Here is a 22,946-nt window from a genome sequence, read left to right as displayed (position 1 = left end):
CATAATCCCACCGTTCCTGAGTTTGAGCCCCACATCGGGCTCTGTGCTGACAGCTCAGAGCCTGGAGCCTGCTTCGGATTCTGTGTCTTCCTCTCTCTCTCTGCCCCTCCCCCACTTGCACCCTGTCTCTCTCTCTCTCTCTCTCTCAAAAATAAATAAATATTAAAAAAAAATTTTAATGTCAAATCAAGTTATTCCAAAGGTATTCTGTATAAGTCAGAAAAAAGTCAAAATCCTTATAATATGGCCTACAAACTCCTGCTGAATTAGGCTCCATGTGACCTACTTGACTTCATTTTTTTTTTTAATTTACGTGTAGTTGACAATGTTTTTTTTTTATTAAAAGATAATCATGATCTAATATGGAGAATGGATTGGATTTGGGCAAGCCTGGGATTAGGAACCCTGGATAAAATTTTATTGCTGCAATATAGTAAGGAATAAAAGTGGACTAAACTAAGGCTCAGGGGAAGGCGACCGAAGACGCAACTTTGCTGTGCTAACTCAATGCTAAATTACTGCTGCATTCAGCTATGGGAACTCGAAAGGACAAGCAAGCTCACAAACTGTGGCCCTGCCGTACCACCTGGCATCTGTATTGTGTGGAATTTAAGAACAGCTGCTGCTAAACATGGACAAGTTCAATTTGTGTAAACATTTTGCATCAAACACTATCAACTTCAAAGAACTGACTGTAAGCACATAGAAAAGTATGATGTTTTACACCCAATATGGTTGTATTCAGCATGTTCACTCATTTATCCACAAATATTTATTGAGTAGGAACAAGTGCTGGGTACCCTCGTAGGGATGGTGGATACAGCAGTGAACAACAAACAAAAATCCCTGCCCTCATGGAGATTCTATTCCAGTGGGAAGACACGTAGGTAAACAGAGGTCTACAGTAGTGTGTCGGGCAGTGACAACCCTTGTGGAGGGAAACTACTCTGATAAACTTTGTAAAAAAAATTTTTAAAGTTTATTTATTTATTTTGAGAGAGACAGAGACTGTGCAAGTAGGGGAGGGGCAGAGAGAGGGAGGGAGAAAGAGAATCCCAAGCAGGTTCTGCACTGTCGGCACAGAGCTCCAAGCAGGGCTCGAACTCATGAACCTTGAGATCATGACCTGAGCTGAAACCAAGAGTCAGACATTTAGCTGACTGAACCACCCGGGTGCCCCACTCTGACAAACTTTTGATCAAGACTCAGCGATGAGGTATCCAGGCCGGCAGCTACCCGGATATTCAAGCAGAGAGAAAATTCTCCTCTTGCCATAATGTTTTCACTCAAAACATGTGACTGGTTTTAGGGCCTCTTTTGTTTTAATCCTGATAGGTATATTACTATCTGGCAAGCAGTGACCTGATTCCCCTCGGGATCCCCCAGCTTCTCAGACCTGCTTACAGAGAGAGAAAGGTCAGGAGTGTGAACCAGATCTGTCCCTGCAAGCTGCTGGGTCCTCTCCTGGACATGACATATAGAAGCATCTCTCAGGCACAGCCAGCATGTCCATAATCCATGTCTAGCCAACATCAGCTATGCCTTTATTTGGATGCTATTCTGTCTTTAAATAAAAATACTTGCAGTTTTTTCCTTTACAAATATAAGGCATGCAAATAATTTTAGGGGAAACAATAAAAAGTATAAAATTAAAATAAAAATCACTTGTTTTCTATCCAGAAATAGGCACTGTTTCTATCCGAGGCCTTGATATTCCCGCTAACCCTTAACTGGAGAAGGGTGGGGCATACACCTTTAAATAAAGCAGATGCCTTCCTTTTTTTGGCCGAACAGAATTCCATTGCATGGATGGAACACTCAGTTGCCTCTTGGATGCCACACTTCTCCAGAGGCTATGTGCTGCTCTTTCAGGAATAATCCTCTATAGACCAGGCAGAGGGTGGAATGTTCTATTATCAAATACTCTCCACTTGCATATTTGTGCCCATGTAGACAGGTATTTTTTTCTGGAACACTCAGTAACGTAGTTTGATTGGGGAAGACCTTTACCTGAGCCACTATGAATGGGTAATTTATCATTTATTTCTTTGAATAAAGAAATCTCCTGGGAATGCCTACATAAATTCCACATACAAATAATAAGACGATTACACTTTACTGACCGCACCATTGAGAAAACTGCTTAAAGTCTCCGAGCCTCAGGTTCGTTTGTCTTCAGCGTCAGCGTCCTGTTCATGGGGACATTGATAATATCCACCTTTTTTACGTGTCAATTTGTTAGAAAGAAAGATGACGTAAGTGAAAGTACCTTGTAACTGCAAAATGCCATGAAAATGTAAGGTGTTATTAATTATTAAGACAGTCCTTTAGTGTCTTAAGCCTCCTGTTTTAAACTCAACTCTCATGCTTGCATCTCTTCACTACAGGAACAGAAAAGGACCAAAAACTGTAGCATTAAACTACAGTGCCCCCTAGCCCATGTAGGAGGTCAGGACAGTTCATGAGCTTCATGAATAAGCTCTACCACAGATGGTTCTTTTGCCTGAGGGAAGGACCATTAATTGTACTTTTGGATGATTTCCATCTGTCCAAAAGGAAAAACACTTATGTGTTTCCCTCAGTAGTTTCCTGTAACGTTCTTTTTATTTCTAATTTTTAAAAAGGAGCAAAAAAGTATTCTTTACTATTTGCATTTTCTTGCTCCAAACTGCTTTCAATGAAGAGTGTTTCTAAAAAAAAAAGAATCACTGGATTTATCCTAAGACTCGTGGTAATGTTTCTGATTTAGAGATGATTACCGTTCGCATTTACAAAATTCTTTATAATCCATCGCAAGAGGGGATATGGGTCATAGTGCTTTTTTCACAGAGAGGAAACAGGGGGTTTAGCTTCTTTGCGAGATGGCACAGCAAACTGCCATTATGAGCTCCAGCCCACCAGTTCCAATATGCATTAAACCCAGAGACAGGATTGTGCAAAGAAAGACCACGGATTATTTTAATATCACACCGTAGAAATATTTGCTACCATGGCTTATGAAAACCTGTATTGAAAATAGATCAATTGCGTCCTTCTGTAAGCTGTAGTTCTTTTGTTATCTCCAGCTCTTAATTTTATAGATTTTTGTAGAAAATTTTAAGTTTCGATAGTTCTGTAGGTAAATTGGATGCCAAAGTGATGAGTCCTTAGGAAACTGAACGTATTTTATGGGTTTATTTTCCATGCTGAGTATTTAAGTATTAATCAGCACCGCTTTCAGGGATTTCTTCCTAACATCCTTTTCTATGTAAGATAAGGACTGCAATTCATTAGACCATTGGAGGAGCCAGAGGCTTTGCTAAGCTTTGCCTTTCTTGACGGCTCCTCTCAAATCTAACGCGAGTTTGTGTGCGCTTGTGTGTGGGTGTGTCTATATTATGCTGGTGACCAGACTTGAATGATGACACAATCTTGGTTGTCTTTCAGGCTAAATTGCCTCTCCTCTTTGGGGGTCAAAGATCATTTCAGCTTCAGTATCCTTTCTACTACCTACTATGGGAAGCAGCAAATGTGATCTTGTGAAACTGAGGGGTGACTTTTATCACGTTATTTTTCTTTACATTTCTCTATCAACCTCGCTCAGAATATACTCAAGAAATAAAAATAACTCTTCCCCAACTACTAGGTTTCTTTGATCTGGTCATTTCTAAGGGAAAACCTCCATTACCCTAGCAATGGACCCTTGAATGTTTTTGTTTTTGTTGTTGTTTTCTCTTAGGCAGAAACATCACAAGCAACAAACCCTCAAGCCCACAGCAAAGAGAACGCAGACACAGGACACCATTCCTTTCCCCCGCTGCTTTTTTAACTTAGGGTGGCAGGCTAAATTTTGGCGAGAATGATGGCATTCGTGGGAGGGGCGGGATAAAAGTGTGTTGTCTAATTACACGTTAATGGCAGAACTCGCCTTAACCTCTTCCCCTCCCGCGCCGTGGTGAATTTCCCCCGTGTGCTCCCTCGTGGATCCGGAGACCCTGCTCTCTTTAAGAGAGCCTCCCGCGCCCCTCACTCCGCCCCCTCCCAGGTCTCTGGGCTCGTCAAAGCTTCCCGAGAGCCATGGTTGGTCCAGGCAGGCGATCGGAGCACCTCATGGAGCCGCTGCTAACCGGGGGTGGGGTGCGGTGGGGTGGGGGGGTCTGTTTGTAGTACTCTCAGTCCTGATGTCACAGGCGCGGCAAGGACATCGCAAGGAGGAGTCGGATTACAGTAAGGATGGGCAGTGCAGCAGGCAGCCGGAGCGCACGCTCCAGCCGCCGGGGATCGTAGCCCGGGAGAGGCAGCCTGCAAGGCGCTCATCCCGCGGAAGAGGCACGCTGGGCGCTCGCTGCTCTCCACGCCGGGGACGTTTCCACCGAATGTAGCATGAAACGGCTCTGCTCTGCGTGTCAGCCTTGGGGACGAGCTGATGCTGAAGACGCCGCGGTGGGGTTCCAGCTGTCTGATTAATGAGAAACATAATGTATTTTGGTGAGTGTTACCTCTGATGATGTAATTCTGGGGGTGGCCGGCTCTTCACCAGGGCAGACGAGCCTTTAAAAAAAAAAAAATCTTTAAGCCGCGAGAATATATTACGTTAAATCTACCTCCGGTTGGCAAGTGGAGGACCAAGCTGGTGCAGCCTTCAAAGCTTCCTTTGTGCTACAATTGGGGCTGTTTATTAGTCGTGTGTGAGTTTAAGTTGGAAAAGAAAAGAAACAGGGTGGGGGTGGATAAACTTTGGCTTGATATCGTCTGCATGAAGTTGGCTTTTTAGCTAGGTGAAGGAGAAATGGTGCGGCGTGGGAAGTCATGAGCTAACTCAATGGAATGTAAAACTAAGTTCCTGTACTATGGATGCTGTGAAATCTTAGTCAATACCAGCGTTTCATTAAGCATTTTGGTTTTTCCCGAATTCTGAGCCAACAAGGAAAAACATTCTTTGGTGTGCAGGGGTTGAGCAGCTGAGGACGCTCCTCTATACCATCCCATTTTCCTTTTGGCTAGAACAGCAATCGCACAAAACGCATAGTATTTCAAACCTTTAGAGGTCTCGAAGCTGTTAAATATTTCTGCAGTTTCTGTGCCACGGTGGAACCCTCCCTTAAGATTTTCAGCCCAGCTGCCCTGCATTTCCAGAAAACATGTTGAGGCTTAGATCTGGGCTACCAGGGGAGCACTGTAAGCGGGCTTGGAGCTGTGTGTTCGCACTGTAAGGCTGCAACTTACTGCTGGGAGAGAAGGCACAACCCCTTCACTGAATAAGAAGCCGCCAAGGATTGGGACTGAATATCCTTTCCTCCTCCCCGAAGTTATGCTTTCCTTCTGTAAGTTCCATCCCGCGTCATCATCTGAGGGCATCTATCTGATATTAAAAGGTTTGTGAGAACAGCTGGAGAGGGGCCAGGGAAGGATTCCAAGATGCAAATGCTCTGGGTGATTTCTTGGTTGGCTTTAAATCTGAGACCTAGAGTCTTTTTTCAGATTAAGGAGGTGTTTAAATAAACTTGTGTTGGGGGAGTGTTAGTTTCTTGGGCATTTATTTCTGTGTGTACTATTTGCTTTGTTTTGTTTTCTTCAGACTTTGAAACATTTGTGAAAGTACGGGAGGAACACGAGTTGTAAAAGCTGAATGCCTTTAGTTGTCTTGACAGCCGTTTTGATTTCCCTGTAATTTGTGTCATATTGGGAAAGAAGTCTTAAAAATAACTAAAATTGATTTGGAAGAAACAATCCTCATTTCAGAGCCAAATTTAAGACGAATCCAGAGTTAAACAACACCTCTTTCCAGGGGTGCTGTTGGAGGTGGTCAAGCTTGTTTATTGGCAATTGATAAAACAGCAAGTGTGTATCATGAATATATTTTTGATAAATGGAAAATCTTGGAGACGTAATCTGTCCTTTGGACAAAATAAAATTTCAGCATCTAATGCTACTGAGGGATAGGAAGTAGGTTATAATTTTAAGTGTTTAGCCTCTTGCAACAATTCTTTATGTGATGATGGCGAGCATGGACGTTAGCCAGAGGAGTTGCATAGTCTAAAAGTACTGGTCAGTGGCCATCCATGCTGTACGAGATTATCATGTAGCTGCTGGAGAAATGTTCACTGGGCTAGCTCATGTTAACTGTAGGCTAGTCCAGCTGTCTCGTAAAGCTGGGTGATTCACAGGGCAATTAGTTTCACCGTGTAATGCAAGTTTTTAATGGTACAAATTGAAATGTGATGTCCTACTTCGGATGAAACTATACTCTTTGGAAGGCACAGCTAAAGTTGCCTTCTGTGTCATGAATGTGGTTCCGTCTTACCAGGATTCCGGCATGAGATACGTTTTTCTATTCCTGGAGGAAACCGTGTGGATTCAGGAATGCCGTTGATTTCAGGTTAGGCTATGCAGCCCCTCTCACAGGCAGTTCAGAACTCCGAGAGCCCACCTGTCCCTAATAAAATGCCTGGTAAAAGAGGTAGGGCAAGAGGAATTGAGCAGAACAATCCAGGCATTTTCAAGATTCAGTAACATGCTGATGTTTGCAAATGCCTCAGACTGTGTATATTTGTGTGTATGTGTGTGTGCGTGTGTATTTGTGCGTTTGTGTGTATCTATATATTTCCAACATTTTAGCTATTTCGGATAGTTTTTCAAAACAATACTTTCACTTTGTAGTTTGGTTGCTTCTTCAATTTTGAACTGAGTCAGGGAGGACATAGGCAAAGAAAAAGTGGGGCTGCCTTCGTGGGCTTTTCTGGGGATTTGTGGGAATGGAGTGGAGGCGTCAGAAGACTTGTATTTGCATCTCTGGCAGGGAGTGATGAAGAGCATGGTGATGCTGTAACACCAGGGAAACTGATATGCAAGCAGGGTATTTATTTCCGTTATAAATAATCTAATTTGTCAGTGTTGCGCGACACCCCCCTTCAAATATAACTGAAGAATCACTGCCTACCTGCTTTCTTTCGCCTTAAGTACTGGACAGTTGCAGCCTCCCCTTGCTCATTTGGCGTCTGTTCTGTGTGTGCAAGTTGGTGGGATATGTAATAGTTCCAGTTCTCAAGAATAGCTCATGTTTTGAGTGTGCCGTCTCAGACTTGCAAGACTAATGGACCCTTTTAATGACTTAAGCCTCACTCTTATCTCCTATTGAAATTTTAGTGCAGCGTTTTCAATAATTGTTCCTTTGCACTTACTGTGCAGTGATTTAAGAGTTTGCTGTTCAGTCACCGTGGATACTTTTGTCACTTATGCTATCGATCTTGCATTCATTACTTGGAGTTAAAAATAAGGCTCACATAGGAGAAAGAAGCAAGGAAAATCCCAGTCAGCAACCCGATTGGGATTACAGTAAAAGCCGGGGAAAATAATAAATAGTTCTGAAATTCCCTCCCCACCCCCATAAATATTTTACATAGTTAAAAATTACATGTGCCAAGGATGAATAGCCATTAATAATTTATCCAGAAATAAAAGCAAAGCAGCTGGGAGGCTTCTCCTCAGATTAAGGAAGAGAGGCTGTGGGTGGTTGTCAGTACAACAGACCTGAGCTGCTGGGTTACAGTTTGGTTAAGAGGAGTGTGCTGGTATGAAGGGCATGTTCCTTGCTTGAGTGCATCCTGGCTATTTGTCAGAGCCTGGCAGAAGGTTGTAACCATGTACTCTCTCCAGCTCTAAGCACCGTATGTCTGAATCATCTCCCCTTTCCATCTGGCCCACCACATTTCTCCACTGCTGGAGTGGTGAGTCGTTGCCAGTGGTCATGTCAACCTCACAAATTGTCCATGGTTGGCCAGAGAGGTGCTATGTCTGAACCCTTTGCCATCAGGGGAGAAAATGGGAGGCTGAATGCACTCAGGAAATTCTATGTGGCTGAAACGAAAGATGTTTTTAGGCCTGAGTCAACCAGATGGAGACTCTGGGGGAGCTTACAGCCAATGAGAGGCTGGGGCTGGCTCCATGAGAATGCTCTGGAAAAAGGAAATAATACACCTGAAACAAATGAGCAGAACTGAGAGACAAATATTAGAGCCCCCTCAACGGTGTATTGAGGAAACCTGGGGAAAAGGGCGAACACAATCCACAAAGTGTGAAAGGGCTGTTCAAGTTCAGCCTGGCGTTCGTTGTGGATCAGCTGTCTTCCTTAAAATGCCTGAGATGGGGCGCCTGGGTGGCGCAGTCGGTTAAGCGTCCGACTTCAGCCAGGTCACGATCTCGCGGTCCGTGAGTTCGAGCCCCGCGTCAGGCTCTGGGCTGATGGCTCAGAGCCTGGAGCCTGTTTCCGATTCTGTGTCTCCCTCTCTCTCTGCCCCTCCCCCGTTCATGCTCTGTCTCTCTCTGTCCCAAAAATAAATAAAAAAATGTTAAAAAAAAAAATGCCTGAGAAAAATTGGAAAAATTACTTAGTGGTATGCTGATCATTACAAGAAATACTTGATTGAGGAAGCTTGTAATACAACAGCTAGGGGTAAAAAAAAAAAAAAAAAAAAAAAAAAAAACTAGTAGGAAAATTCTAGACTAGAAGCCTATTTCCCCGGCCTAGAATAGACACATTTGTATATTGTCATAAGAAGGACTTTTGTTTTTCCCCTGGGATGTTGAGAACATTCTCACGTCAGCATTTACACTTTTGGTTGTGGCTGGACCATCAAGTTTCACCTCTAAAGCAGTATGTTAGGAAAACAGTTAAGCAGCAAGGTTATGGGGAAGGAAATGAGCAGAAAACAGCAGGCAGCAGAGAAAAACATTCCTCTTTTTTTCATGTTTTCAGTAGAAACATTTAACTCGTCCTAATTAGTTTGTACTGAGTGATCTCTTATGGGGAATTAGGTCCACTAGAGTCTTTCTAAACACTCTGGAGGTGTTTCTATCTTCCTGAGGCTGACAGGAGGAGAGAATAACTCAGGAAGGCACTTGTTACTGTAGACTCCCCTTTTTAAAGCGTGAAGTCATTGCCATTATGTTTTATTGCAAATGAATCTAAATGACATGCAGTAAATTACTACATAACGGGGATGGAGAACATGACAGGTGAATACTGTCAGAAGGGATCATGTGCAGGAACCACAAACCGAACAGAACTTGGAAACCCATTTAGATTTCTTCCTCAAGACAGGGTCTCTTTTAAATTCATACGAAGCCCTTATTTTAAGGAAACAGATTCCAAATTTGATCAATATGCCAGTAACATGGAATCCTTATTACACGCTTAAATTTTAAGCAAAAAAAAAAAAAAATTTTAAGGACTTTATTAGTTGCTATAATTATATGGAAATGAGATGGGTTTATTTAAGGGATAAGTTCCAAAATTCATGAGATAATGACGGCTTGCAAAGTTACCATTTTGTGGGTGGCATAATTGTTCCAAAAAACAAATGAAAAATTTAAATTAGTGGTTTCTGACTTCCATTTCAGAAGATTTGGTCACAGCTGTTTTTGACTAAAACCTCCCCTGATAAGACAAGATGCATTGGCGTGTGTGTGTGTGTGTGTGTGTGTGTGTGTGTATGGGTGTATTTCACACTGGAGCATCAAAAGGTGCCTTTTTACAGTAAACATCCAAATTTCTTTCCGCATTCACATCTTGTATGTTTTCCCAAATCTTTTCACATCATTTAAAAGGTAAAACATTAAGTATTGGTTTAACAAGATGGATATTAAACTCTTTTTTTTAGCAGAGCTGGCTTCAAGTTTAACAACCATTATATACATTAGAGGTTTTAAAAATCAAGTCATGAGGATAATTTTTAAGCCTTTTTCTGCTTAACAGAGAGTGATGCTTGTATAAGCAGAAACCTGTCTCTACTTTGACCTTGAGAAAGAGACGTTTCCATTTGTATTACACTATGAAAAACATGTCAAAAAACAACAAAGGTCATAGCAGCTGCCCTCTCTTTCTCTCTGACTCTCTTTAAAAAAAGCCATTACATATCATTTCCCACAAAGATTAGTTTTGCAACAGAATTTCACACATGATTGGTGGCATTAAGAGAAAATACAGCATGAGAGGTGGCTAGAAATATCAAAGCTTAAAGTGGTTGAGATCATGCTTGAACCAAATTGCTAGGGTTGAAAATAGGAAGACGCTTTGCTCTGTCACAGCGTTAAAATCGTTATGAGACAGCTGGAAGTCGGGCTTCATGGCATGTGAGCTTCAGGTTCACACAGCTTTTAAAATCTAGGGTATTTCCGTGAAACCCTCTGGACTCCGAAACCTGAAATGCACACGAACCTCCATCGGAGCCCTGGAGGGGATGCGCTGAGCCCCGAACCCCTTCTCCTTGTCCGCCTTTCAGTTTTCTCTTTTTTCTAGCCCGGCAGTATCCCATTTCTGTAAGAAAGGAGAACAGAGAAGAGTAACCTGGGCAAGGTCAGGAGGGAGACCCAGGGGTCAGGCCTGGAGCTCTGAGCAGATGCTGCCCGCCCCAAAGCACCACTGTACCTGGTGGGAGGGGAGGGCTGTGGGGCGGGAGTGGGTTTGGTTGGCTCCAAGTTCTTTTACAGGATGAATCACGTTCGATGCATATCCTCAGCAGCCTGTTTAGCTCAGTGCCAGGCACATAGGTGTTGATCGTGCATGACTGAGTAGGTTGGAGAATTAGGGAGGAGCGAATTCCACTTCCTCAGCAGATCCTTTAAGGCTGATGTTCCCTATGAAAACTGATCCATGTGTGTTGACAAACACTCTTCTTGGCTCCTGAAACATTTTAGCTGCCTTTTTCTTGTCTTTTTTTTTTTTTTTTTAATCTTTAAAAGTAAGGACTAGTCCTTAGAAATCCGATCTGAAAATAAGTGTAAGGAGTTCTACAATCTTTTCTCACTTCTTTCTTCATAGAACTCTGCAGTGTAAAGAGTAACATATCTATAGAATATTAAGACCAGTGTACAAAAATGTCTGAAGAATACCTAAAACCATCATAGGAAATGGTAGAATTGCATTTTGTTTTCCATTCGCTTGATCACAACTTCGGTTCTCAGCTTTACTTGGCTTCAGGGAGTTTGCCCCAGATGTTGACGTCCTCTTGCCACGGGCTAGATAGGCAGGACTGCCCGCTATGTGCAAGTAACCCAAACGTCCAAAAGGCCACCAGTTTTGAAGATCATTTGTGAAAGCTGAAGAAAATGGAGATCATTTGGACCACTATTTGCAAGGCTTTTGCAAAAATGTGCTTCACACTTACCTTTTTCATATTCATGTGTTTTGCTGGTGAGAGAAAGTGCTTGTGGCAGATTGCCCTGAGGATAAAAGTGCCACATGCCTGTAAACGTACTTTGATAAACATCATCCCTTACACTTACATCGCGATTTGTATTTCTCAAAATGCATCAATACTATGCTTTTTTTTTTCAATCCTTAAAATGACCCATTGCAGGAGGTAGATAAAATATAATTATTTCTATTTTGAGATGAGGAATTTGAGCCTCCAGTGACTGAAAGAACATTCTCAAGGTCACACAGCTAGTAAACGTTAAGGCCAAGACTCCAATTTGGTCCTTCAGAGTCTTACTTCGGTGCTCTTTACTCTTTACAGAGGAGTAGAGGGGAATATTTCTTATGCATGGAGGATTACTTGTAATAATAATGCTAGGAAAAAATATTCCAGCTGATAGGCTAAAGAAATGAATACAAAAGATTGGGAAATAAGATATATTTGTGTGTTGACTTTGAAAAATCAAAAGTAATAACAGAGGCCTGACATAATTCATACTTTTTTTTTTATTCTGCCTTGTTTCTTGTGTCAAATAATTACTAATAAACACAAGTAGCATATTAGATTAGAATACTAATCGGCCTCAGGCAGGACCCGGCTTTCTCCACTGCCTCTGTTTTTTCCAAGGCAGCATCAGATACTAAGGCTTGTATTAATTGTACAGCTGTATATTCCTGCTGTGTCACTATTTAACTCAATGCTTACAAAAAAAAAAATTCCAAGTCATTTGTGCTCCAGACTCTTTGATGTTTACAGTGACACCATCTCCAGTGTTTGGGTGTTCAAGATGGAACCCCAGCCTGGTCTTTTTGCTGTGACTGATAAAGAGAAACAAACAGCCTGTGAGAATTTAGCTGCTCCCCTTACTGCCTCTGTATTCTTGGGCAAGTCACCTCACATTTTTGATATCCAGGTTTTTGTAAAAGAAGAATAATGATAATGTGTTTCCCACAGTTCTATTTTGAGGACTAAAATATACAAGGCATATAAAAGTGCCAAGCCCCAGGAAGCACATGGTAAGCCGCCAGTAAAATGTGATTCTTCCCTACTTTTTTCCCCTCTGTATCCAACCCAATATACAAATGTATAAAATTGAAAAAAAGGGTTTATATCTCTTGGGGTCAAATCAGAAGACAGGAACCATGCTAACTAATTCACAAAGAAGGACTTTAATGCAGGTGGTTTGTTCTGTGGATGATAGAATTGCTAGGAAGCCACATGGGGGCTGGTGAGGCAACCCAGAGATTAGCAACAGCAAGAAACTGGTAGTTGTAAGATAGAAGGGCAAGAGACGTGGTCCTGAAGGCCAGGGCTCGGGGTCTCCTGGTGGGAGCTGGAGTCGTGGCAGACCTAAGACGTTGGAGGTGGAAGGACTCGACCTTAGGCATGGAGAGAGACAGAGAAGTACCCTGGCTTCTCCCTTTTGCCCACCCTCCAGTACGCTGCCTTTGCCCCTCATTGGTGGAATCGAACCAGAAGCCAGGCAGCGTGGGCATTGCACCCTGCAGGTGTCAGCTCCTGGGCAGTCCCGGGAAAGTTCAGGAAATAGACCTCAGGGTAAACTGGCCAAGGACCTGGAAAGAGATCTTACACCTGATAGGAGTGGCAGTTTAAATGTGACAGTGTCTCTGGAAGAACATCTCAATTTTCAGCCAGGGGTTTGGTTAGGGGACATAGAAGTAAGAGGGAAAGGAATAGAGCAGAAGAGCTTGCAGCAGTCCCCACCAATCCTCCAGGTTTCTGCACCTACTTTGTCACTTTCTGGCTCTGTGACGGTGGACAAATTAGTCAATCTGTCTCTGCGTCAACTTTTTCATTTATACAGTGGGTTATAGAGACTGTCTGACAGCAAGGTTCAATGAGTTGTTGAATGCAAGCTTCACAATATGCAAAGCACCATGTGAATGGGCCTTGTGATGAGGATGTGAAAAACCAAGTGGATTAGAAAGAGTGGAGCTTGGAAAAATAGCAGCTCGGAAATACATGTTCAGCTATGCAGTTTAGCATTCCAGCAGAGATCTCTGAGTGCACTGAGAAAGGGAACATTTGGATACATCCTCACATAGCCCCTTGCATGGTGGGGTCAGATGTACCTGTGAGGCCACATATAATCGGTTCTTTGTTATTATTCTATAACAAAGGGAAATTGCAGGAGCAAAGGCAGGGGAGCGAAAGCGAGCTGGGCAGGAAACCCTCCGTAAAGATTCTCTACCCCCATATTCTTTCCTGTCCAAGACTCTAACGGGAATAGACACGTTGAAAGCTGAGGGAGTTTATTAATAGTTGCTTGGGAAGGGAAGAGGGATTTGATATCGATTTTTACCTGTTCTTCTATGTGTTGCTGGACTTTTAAAGACTGATTTCTTTGGCTGACTGGCCCTGCTATTAAAAACAAAACAAAACAAAACAAAAAAACCTAAGGCAAAACATTCTGCCCTTCCCGTATGGCATTATTAGCATTTCTCTCAAAGCCTTCTTGTAAAGCCTGCGACAGTTCATAACTTACGGTGCCCTTGTTTAGAGGCATCACCACAGTGACTGCTGGGGAGCATTGTCCTTGCAGGGCACGATGCCCGACACAGAAGGCAGGTGGTTACCACCAGGTGTTTCACTTAACTGCCCTGAGTGATGGTGAGACATACCTTAGATGGCTATGGCGATTCTTAGGCGCGTGTCCTAAGGTTATCAGTTAGAAGGTGTTTTAGAAGGCAGCTTGTTTAAAATATATATGTATTTTTTTTCTTTTTTAAAAAAAGTTCAAGATCCTATACACTAACCTTCTGGTAAACTTCTTCTGCTGCTCCTCCTCCTCCTTCTCCTTCTCCTCCTCCTCCTCCTCCTCCTCCTCCTCCTCCTCCTCCTTCTCCTTCTCCTCCTCCTTCTCCTTCTCCATCTCCATGGTGTCTTGGGTTTTCCTCACTTTAAAATGCTTAATAAGTAAGAAAGTTATAGTGAGAAGCCCAAGGCATTGAATTGACAGACCTCTTGGTTTCCTGAGAGTGTTTCCCAACTCCTGTTAATGGAGAGCAGTCCTGGTGCTGACAGGTGATGGGGCAGTACTGACAGAGAAGGGGGCTTAACAGCCTGAGTGCCTGCTTTGTGCCAGGCGCTGGCGTGACTTAATTCATTGCACCTCACCACCCTCCTTAAGAGATGATCAGTGGATCTAAGTCCTGGCTGCACAGGGGCGCCTGGGTGGCTCAGTTGGTCAAGCGTCCGACTTCGGCTCAGGTCATGATCTCATGGTTCATGAGTTGGAGCCCCATGTCAGGCTCTGTGCTGACAGCTCAGAGCCTGGAGCCTGCTTTGGATTCTGTGTCTTCCTCTCTCTCTCTCGGCCCTTCCCCTGTTCAAGCTCTGTCACTCTGTCTCTCTCTCTCAAAAATAAATGAACATTAAATCCTGGCTGCACAATGGAATCCCCTGGGGAAATTCTGAATAGATGCTATTGTCAAGGCCCTACCACAATCCGTAAATCTACTTCTATGGGGATGGAGCCTGGGCATCTGCATTTTCTTTTAACATGCCCAGGTTGATTCTGAAGGACAGCCAGAATTGAAAATCACTGAGATGTGTAATTTTAACCACTGTGCAGAGCAAGTCCTGTATGCTAGGAGTTCCCAGCTTGCCCCAACTCACCCTGGCAGCCAGGTCAGGAATTCATCCCAAGTCCACCTGACTCCGAAGCCTGTGTTCTTTCTCCCTCCACACGCTGACTCACTCCCCTTAGGGAGATAATCCCGTGGCCTCAAGTCCGGGCCTGATTGCAGCCATCTTGGGCTTCCAGGGTGGAAGTCCCTAGAAATGGGCTCCCTCCTTTCTACCTGGGGTTCTTTATGGCAATGGCACCCAAAACAGGTTCAGTGCAAGAGGAGTCGATTCAGAATCACAGTCGGTATGGTTCTGGAAAGAATTTTAGAACTCTGCTTCTCAAAATTGAACGTTCATGCACATCACCTGAGGATCAGAGTAAAATGCAGCTCTTGATTCAGTAGGTGTGGTTGTGGCCTGTGATTCCGCCTTTCTAACAAGCTGTCAGTGCTGCTGGTCCACCAACCACACTCTAAGTAGTATGGCTTTAGAGATCATATATCTGAGCTACAGCTTTCTGTAGATAGGGGGACTCAGGTCTAAGTGTCTCACCTCAATCTCCCTATTTTTTTTAAATATTCATTTATTTTTGATAGAGTGCATGCGGGGGGGGGGGGTAGAAAGAGGGGGACAGAGGATCCAAGTGGGCTTCGGGTTGGCAGCAACGAGCCCGATGTGGGGCTCAAACTCACAAACCACGAGATCATGACCGGAGCTGAAGTTGGATGCTCTACGGACCAAACCCCCAGGTGCCACTATACCTCCTTATTTTTTTCCTACAGGATACTGTATGGCCCATGGTGTGAGTTCCAAGTCAGGTGACCAACCATCCTACTTTGCCTGCCGCTGAGGGGGTTCCCAAGATGTGGGCTTTGAGTGCTGACACTGAGAAAGTCTCATGCAGACTGTGATGAATTGATCACCCTAGTTTCAGTAGATCAACACGCAAGACCAAGTTCCCCAGGGAGAACTTGGGCAAGTAACTTGATCTCTTGAGCCACAGTTTCCCTCTCTGTGAAGCGGAAATAATAATTGATACTGCCTAGAATAATTGTAGGTATTAAACTAGGTGGTGCATATAAAGCACTCGACACACTTGTCTCTTTGAGCCTCAGTTTACCTCTCTGTGAAGTAGAAACGATAAATAATACTCCCCAGAATAATTGTAGAAATTAGATGCTGCGTGTAAGGCACTTGACATGCCGTCACAATGTTCATTCTCACTAAATGCTGGCTGTGCCTATTACCTGGAATTCAGAGACCTGACTCAGCACTCCCCTTCATTACTGAAAAGAAGAAATACCCCAAAGGTCAAGCGTGAGTGCTCACGGATCATCTCTATTGTACCATCTGTGTGCAGAGAGGGCAGCTTGTAAATCACGTCCTGCCCTGAGGTCTGATGGGCAAGCGGGGGTGAAGCATTCTCCGTTCAGGATATGGTTTGCGTACCGTGAATATCAGCACCAATGCTTTTTATTTGCTGTTTAGGGAAAGAAAGGCCTGGCTAAGGCCCGTCCACCTTGGGACATTCTGAACTGGCCCCTGGTGTTCCTGTCGACCTTGTTCATCCATTAGTGTTTCCCTGAGCCCTGTAACAACTTATGAGGGCAGCTGCCGCTAATGACTGTACCTTCCATCTCCTGACCTGTCATTGTGTTAACAATCGATATCCTTCAAAAAACACACACCAACAGATAAGGCAGCACCCACACCACGCCTTCTACTAAAATGGCCCACGGAGAGGGAAAAATAAAGACCTCTAACTCGCACGCTTCCTAGCACAGAGCCTGGCACACAGACACTGGATTCGTTAAGTGTTTATTGAGTGCAGTGCCAGGCTGGGGGCATCCCTCTTTTGTGCCGGTCAATTTCTCGTAGAGACGGGAGGGGCCGCTTCCTCGTGTGCAGTGGGCTGGTGTTGAGTGCACGAGGCTGGCTTTGCCAGTCCTTACCTAGGAAAAGCCATTTCACTCACCTCCTGTCAAATGCCATCAGCTTATCAGAACACTTAGTGTGCCAAATATGTGACTATTATGTGTGAGGCAAGGTGCACTTTTGTTTTCCTATTGTGACTCGTAAGTGGGACTGCTACAAGCAGCAAATTATTGCACGGTAGGGGTTACCAGGCCTGAACTGCAGCCGACTAGCATTTTAGACAAGAAGACAAACGAACAGCAGAGCAGAAGCTATTCTTGCTTTCCTCCAGCGTGACGTGCAGTTGCAGAAAGGGCCCTACACTTCCACGTGTATCCATTTTAGTGGAAAAATTGGCAGATTTTGTCTCTGGTCTCATCTCTGCTTACTTGTAGTCAGACCCTCATGCCATTCTAAAAGGGCATTAAACCTAGGGAATCAAAGTGCCCATTTCATAGACAGGAAAGTGGAGGCCAAGTGATTAGTAAATGCACGTATCTGGCCAGGACCAATGCCCAGACTAAAAATTAAAACCCAGGGGCGCCTGGGTGGCGCAGTCGGTTAAGCGACCGACTTCAGCCAGGTCACGATCTCACGGTCCGTGAGTTCGAGCCCCGCGTCAGGCTCTGGGCTGATGGCTCAGAGCCTGGAGCCTGTTTCCGATTCTGTGTCTCCCTCTCTCTCTGCCCCTCCCCCGTTCATGCTCTGTCTCTCTCTGTCCCAAAAATAAATAAACGTTGAAAAAAAAAAAATAAAATAAAACCCAGGTCTTGATTCAGTGGTGCAAATTTGGATGAATTGTCTGGGACCTCAGCTTCCAAAGCTTCCAAGTCAGTAGATTGGATAAAGACCAGTCACCCTACCTCACAAGGCAGCGCTGGTAACTACTAAAAATAGTCCAGGTTTTTTAAATGCTTAGTGCCTGCCATCACTGCTCTAAGTATACCCCCTTAACTCATCCTCATAGCATCCCTGTGATGGAAGATGATCACAATGCCTATTTTACAGATGAGGAAACGGAGCTACAGAGAGGTCAGGTAATGAGAGCAGAGTAAGTGGCTGAGCTGAGGCATACCTAACATGTCTGGCTCCCCAGCACTGGCCCCACCATCCTGTGCTGTGTGACCTTGAGTAAATCTCAGCCTCTGAAAACCAAAGCCCAGGAGCATAGTCTCACTATTCAGACCGAGCAGCAGGTTTCTGAAGCAGGCAAAAAACCAAACCAAAACAAAACAAAAAACCTAACAAGCAAACCAGCCAACTAGCAAAACTCCTCTTGGTTTGCATGTCAAGCAGCCATCTGGTGGTGGGGCTGGGGCCAAGATCAAGGAAAAATCCCCGGTCCCTTCCAGAAAGTCTGCCTAAGGGCAGGACATAGGAAATCTTGTTCGTAGAACATGTAACACCGGTCCTACTCGTGCTGCAAAATCAAGGCTTATAAATAATGCCATCACAATGACAACTGGCTTCTATGTGCTGGGAGAAAGGCTATGCCCTTTCCCTGTGTGTTTGTGCCTGATAGAGGGACCACACTCTTGCAAATGGAACAGTCTATTTCCTTTCTCACGGACTTCTTCCTGGGTACATCATGCAATGTGCCATACATGGGGTGATCTTTTTTGTTTTTGAATCAGTTAATATCTGAACTTATTTTAGGTCCATGGAGCACCAGGAAACTGAAAGAGACAGTGAAATCTTTTTATACCCATAAGAGAATACTTGTTATTTTTTTTGAAAAAGTAATACATGCACAATTTTTTAATTTTTTTTTAACATTTATTTATTTTTGAGACAGAGACAGAGCATGAACGGGGGAGGGGCACAGAGAGAGGGAGACACAGAATCGGAAGCAGACTCCAGGCTCTGAGCCATCAGCCCAGAGCCCAATGCGGGGCTCAAACTCATGGACCGCGAGATCGTGACCTGAGCTGAAGTCGGACGCCCAACCGACTGAGCCACCCAGGCACCCCCATGCACAATTTTTTAAATAGAATATTATAAAAGGGTAAATAGTGAAAACTTAATCTTCCTTCATTCTTGTGCACTTTCTTACATTTGAGAGGCTAAATTCAATGGAAGGTGGGGAGAGGGGATGGGGGAAATATTGAAGGTGGTCAGGAGGTAAAAACTTTCAGTTATAAGATAATTAAGTCCCGGGGATGTAATGTAAAGTATGGTGACTATAGTTAATACTATATTGTATATTTGAGGGTTGCTAAGGGAGGAGATCTTAAAAGTTCTCATCATAAGAAAAGAAATTGAAACTATGTGAGGTGATGGATGTTAACTAAATTTATTGAGGTCATTTCTCAATAAGTACATATATTAGGTCATTATGTTGTACGCCTTAAACTTATATAATGTTATATGTCAGTTACATCTCAATAAAACTGAAAAAAAGTAAATTCTATGGACGGGTATATGTGTATACCCACCCTCTTATTTTTATATGGAATGGAAACATACCATGAACCTTGTTTTGCGTGCTGCTTTCTTTAGTATGTTTGATGTTTCTCATTCCCTTTATTTTATAGCTGCATAGTATTCTAATGCAGGAACATATTGTGATTTATTTTACTGGCTCTTTTAAAAGAGAAATAACTTCTTTCCACTCTTTTACTGATAAAAGCAATGAATGTCATTGTGCATACATAATTTTTTGTGTGCATGAACACACATATATATAGGGTAAATTCTCAAAAGTAGAATTTATGGGGCAAGGCATATTAAATTCTCATGGGTGTTGCCAAAGTGCCCCATGGAAAGTTTTTACTGATTGATTTCTACATATATTTCTAAAATTAAAGAGTAGAATAACTCCTTTCTAAGTGGTAAACTATTTATGTGAACACCGCCTTGCAGACTTCTCAAATGTGGGTTCTCAGACTGAAACAAAATGAAATGGCTTTCTCCTGTTTTGTCCTTGCTTCCCCTTCTCCAGTCTGTTTCTCCATTTCACTTCCATTGTGCTAATTCCTTATGGATATTAGTTTCAACTTCCAAAAAAGTAATGGTGTCACAAAAGGGAAGATGCTGCATGCTTTAAGAATGGGGGGTCCATGGGGCACCTGGGTGGCTCAGTTGGTTAAGCATCTGACTCTTGGTTTCGGCTCAGGTCATGCTCTCACAGTTTAGTGAGTTCAAGCCCCATGCTGGGCTCTGCGTTGGCAGCACTGAGCCTGCTTGGAATTCTCTCTCTTTCTTTCTCTCTTCCCCTCACCTACTTGCACTGTTTCTATCTCTCAAAATAAATAAATAAACTTTTAAAAATTAAAAAAAAAAAAAAGAATGGGGATGCATACAGCAGGAAGTTTTCACCTTTTAAATAAAATTGTACCCTTCTCCTCAAAACCAGAAGGCTAGCCCTTGAAAGATCTCTATCAATTAGACCTTAAGCCAAATATGGTTAGAAGTTTCATTTTCTTTGGAGCCAGTGGGCCTTAAAAGGTAAAGACACATTTGCATAATTTCATATTTCAGTATTTTTTTCTTCTGTCCCTAACCCCATGTTTTTCTTTGACTTTTTCAGCATCTCTATTTACAACATATTAAGCTTAGAAATAATCTGGAATGTCTGTAGCATGTTTCTATGGTAAAAATGCCACAGTTATTTAAAAAACAAAATCCAAACAGTGATTATGGTTACCATTTATTGAGCTCTTTAGTTCTTTACAAACCTCAGCTCATTCCCTAAAGTAATGATATCGTTTTAATGAACTAGATGTCATTCTGTCTACTTTACAAAAGAAGAAAGATGTGTTTAAAGGTTTAGTTTTTTTGTCCCCAAAAGAGATTGAAAATGGCAGGCAAAGGATTCAAGCCCAAGACCATCCAGCTGGACATCTGGTGTGTCAAAATGTTGACACCACCCTTTGGTATTTTCTGTCCAACGTACTACTGTGAGCCACTTCTGTAGAATCTTGATAGGAGGGGACATTTATATAAAGCGGAGGTTCTCATTTTCCCTGTCCTTGCTATTGAAGAGTCCTACGGATGATCACAGCAATTCCTGCTAAAACCTAGACAATGCTAAGAGCCTTATCCTGCGGTAGGGGACCTGTGGAGAGAAGGGCAGCCAATCCTCTTTTCTCTCTTCTGTTGAAGAGATGGTCTCCTTTGTTACCTGCTGTCTCTTTGGGCCATCCAAGCAGTCCCCAGTGTTGTCAAAGCCAATGAAAATTAAATGAAGGAAGTCAGTAAAATACTGCATTTAATGATGTGTTATTCAGGAGTGCTGTGCAGAACTTACTGTCTAGTGTCCTAATTTATGTCCCCTCTGTTCACCGAGCTGTTTGGAGTTCTCTCCAATCCTGGTGACCACACAAACCTTGTGCAACATGCAGAAGAAGCATCTCACGAATCTAGATGGCAGCTTGAGATCTCATCTGACATCCTACATTTGTAAGTGAGAAGAAGGAAGAGAACAGGTGTAACTACTTACTTACCCCAAATAGTTGGTAGTGAGTGGTGGAGCTGGGCTACCTAGAATTGCGATCTACTGGTTTCCTTCCAGTAGTTTGTTCTTCTTGGGATGGAAGGGAGATGCTCATTGTCTCATTTTTTTTCTTCAAAACAAATCTGGGAGATGGGCATTTTATAGATGAGGAAATGGAGATTAACTTACTTCCCCAATGTTATATAGAAGGTGCGAGAGTCCAGGGTTGAATCCAGGCTCACATGCTTTCTATTCCTTCTCTTTGCCTCCTGGACGCAAGGCTCCGGTCTGCCATTGTGTGCATTAGGTTTAAACGTGAATTTCTCAGGGTCTCAATGAGTTCAGAGATTCCTCCCAGCCTTAAAATTCTTGGATTCTACAATAGCTTTGGGGATGAAAGGGTAGTACTTGTTGGAGCAATAAATCACTGCAGCCCACACAAGTCCCAAACGCATGAGCAAGTGTCCCTCATTCTATCCCTCACTGTCTGCAGAGCACATCATTTATCTTTGTGGGAACTGCTATAATCGTCCCTAATGGGTTTCCTGACTTGATTCTTTTATGCTTCCAATTCAGCCAACATTTTGTTATCCCGAGGCATAGCCACAGCCATGATATCCCGCAACACACACATACTTAAATGCCTCCTGTGTCCTCATACAGAGCTTCCAAACTGCTTATCCCAGGTGGTCAGTACTGTCCAGGTTTTGGCCCCAGTTTACCATGCAGGTTCATTTTTACACAACTACCCCTATCTCATCCTAAGCTCTAAAGAATCCCTCCCTGCTTCTTAACCCTTTTGAGTCTTTGCCTCACTTTGTCCTTCCACCTGATACATGGTTTATTTTTGCCTCTGTGTCTCCAAAACTCTAACCCATCCATTATCTTTTTCACTCTTACTCTTTTCTGTCCTTTAAACACTTAGTGTAAAAGCATAATCTTAGGAATTCTTCAAGGAGGTCCACGGCGAATGCACCTCCTTAAGGAAGACCGTTGAATTCTTTACAAAAGCAGTAAACACCCTCTCTGAATTTCCATGTCTGGTGTTGCCAAAACCTACCTGAACAACAGCTTGGAGTGCTCGAAAATTCTGTTTCCTGTTCCCCTCTCTAGATTTACTGGATCAGAATCTTTAGGGATAGAGCCCAAGAATCAGTATTTTCAAAAACTACCTCCAAATTTAGTATCACAAGATGGTTGGCTCTCCATAAATAAAGCTATAAATCCAATGCAATCACTTTTAAAATAACAGGATTTAATTGTGAACTGGGGGAACAAATGATACTACAATTTACCTGAAAGAAAAACCTAAGGAAACACTCCAGGAAATTATGAAGAAAGAGTGGTCTAACAGGAGAGCTTACCTAAATTACATCATAAAACGATAATAATTAAATTGTTTGGCCCTACATAATAGGTAATAAAAAACAGATTAGAATATCTAGAAGTAAACCTCAATACTTATGTATATAGAGACTCAGGCTATGATAAAAATGACATTTCAATTCATCACTGCAAACAGTAACTATTGACTAAAATTGTATGGATACACCTGGATGAATATTTACACAAATAAATAAAGTGGATTCCTATTCCACCTCTTACACCAAAATAAATTACGGATTGAACAAAGATTCAAACATAAAAACTGACGCCATAAATTTATAGAAGGAAGCCTGAGTGAATAAATTTACACTCTGGCAATGGAAAAGGTTTTTGTAATCAGGACACAAACCCAAAACTATAAAGTGGGGAAATGATAATCTAATTGCATAAAATTAATAACTTGTGTTTGGGAAAAAGTAAGTTAAAGATGACGAAATTGGAAAATT

At 42.9% G+C, this 22,946-nt stretch overlaps 1 protein-coding gene across 5 annotated transcripts in view; it reads left to right on the top strand.

The window, feature by feature from the left end:
- ZNF385D (zinc finger protein 385D) overlaps positions 1-22,946 on the top strand; it is an 896,556-nt gene that overhangs the window by 591,954 nt on the left and 281,656 nt on the right. Inside the window, exon 1 of one of the 5 annotated variants that reach the window (XM_045436284.1) lies at positions 4,059-4,467. The exons of 2 other annotated variants lie outside the window; for them this stretch is intronic. In XM_045436284.1, the coding sequence (XP_045292240.1) occupies positions 4,446-4,467 (22 nt within the window). In that variant the 5' untranslated portion in view covers positions 4,059-4,445. Of the gene's footprint in view, positions 1-4,058; positions 4,468-4,915; positions 5,304-6,327; positions 6,359-22,946 lie in introns of those variants that run through there. 2 more of the 5 variants (XM_045436283.1, XM_045503774.1) reach the window with 2 other exon arrangements.

This window comes from Leopardus geoffroyi, chromosome C2 (assembly GCF_018350155.1).
Source record: "Leopardus geoffroyi isolate Oge1 chromosome C2, O.geoffroyi_Oge1_pat1.0, whole genome shotgun sequence".
Classification (NCBI taxonomy): Eukaryota; Metazoa; Chordata; class Mammalia; order Carnivora; family Felidae; genus Leopardus; species Leopardus geoffroyi.
This window is presented reverse-complemented; position numbering and strand designations above follow the sequence as displayed.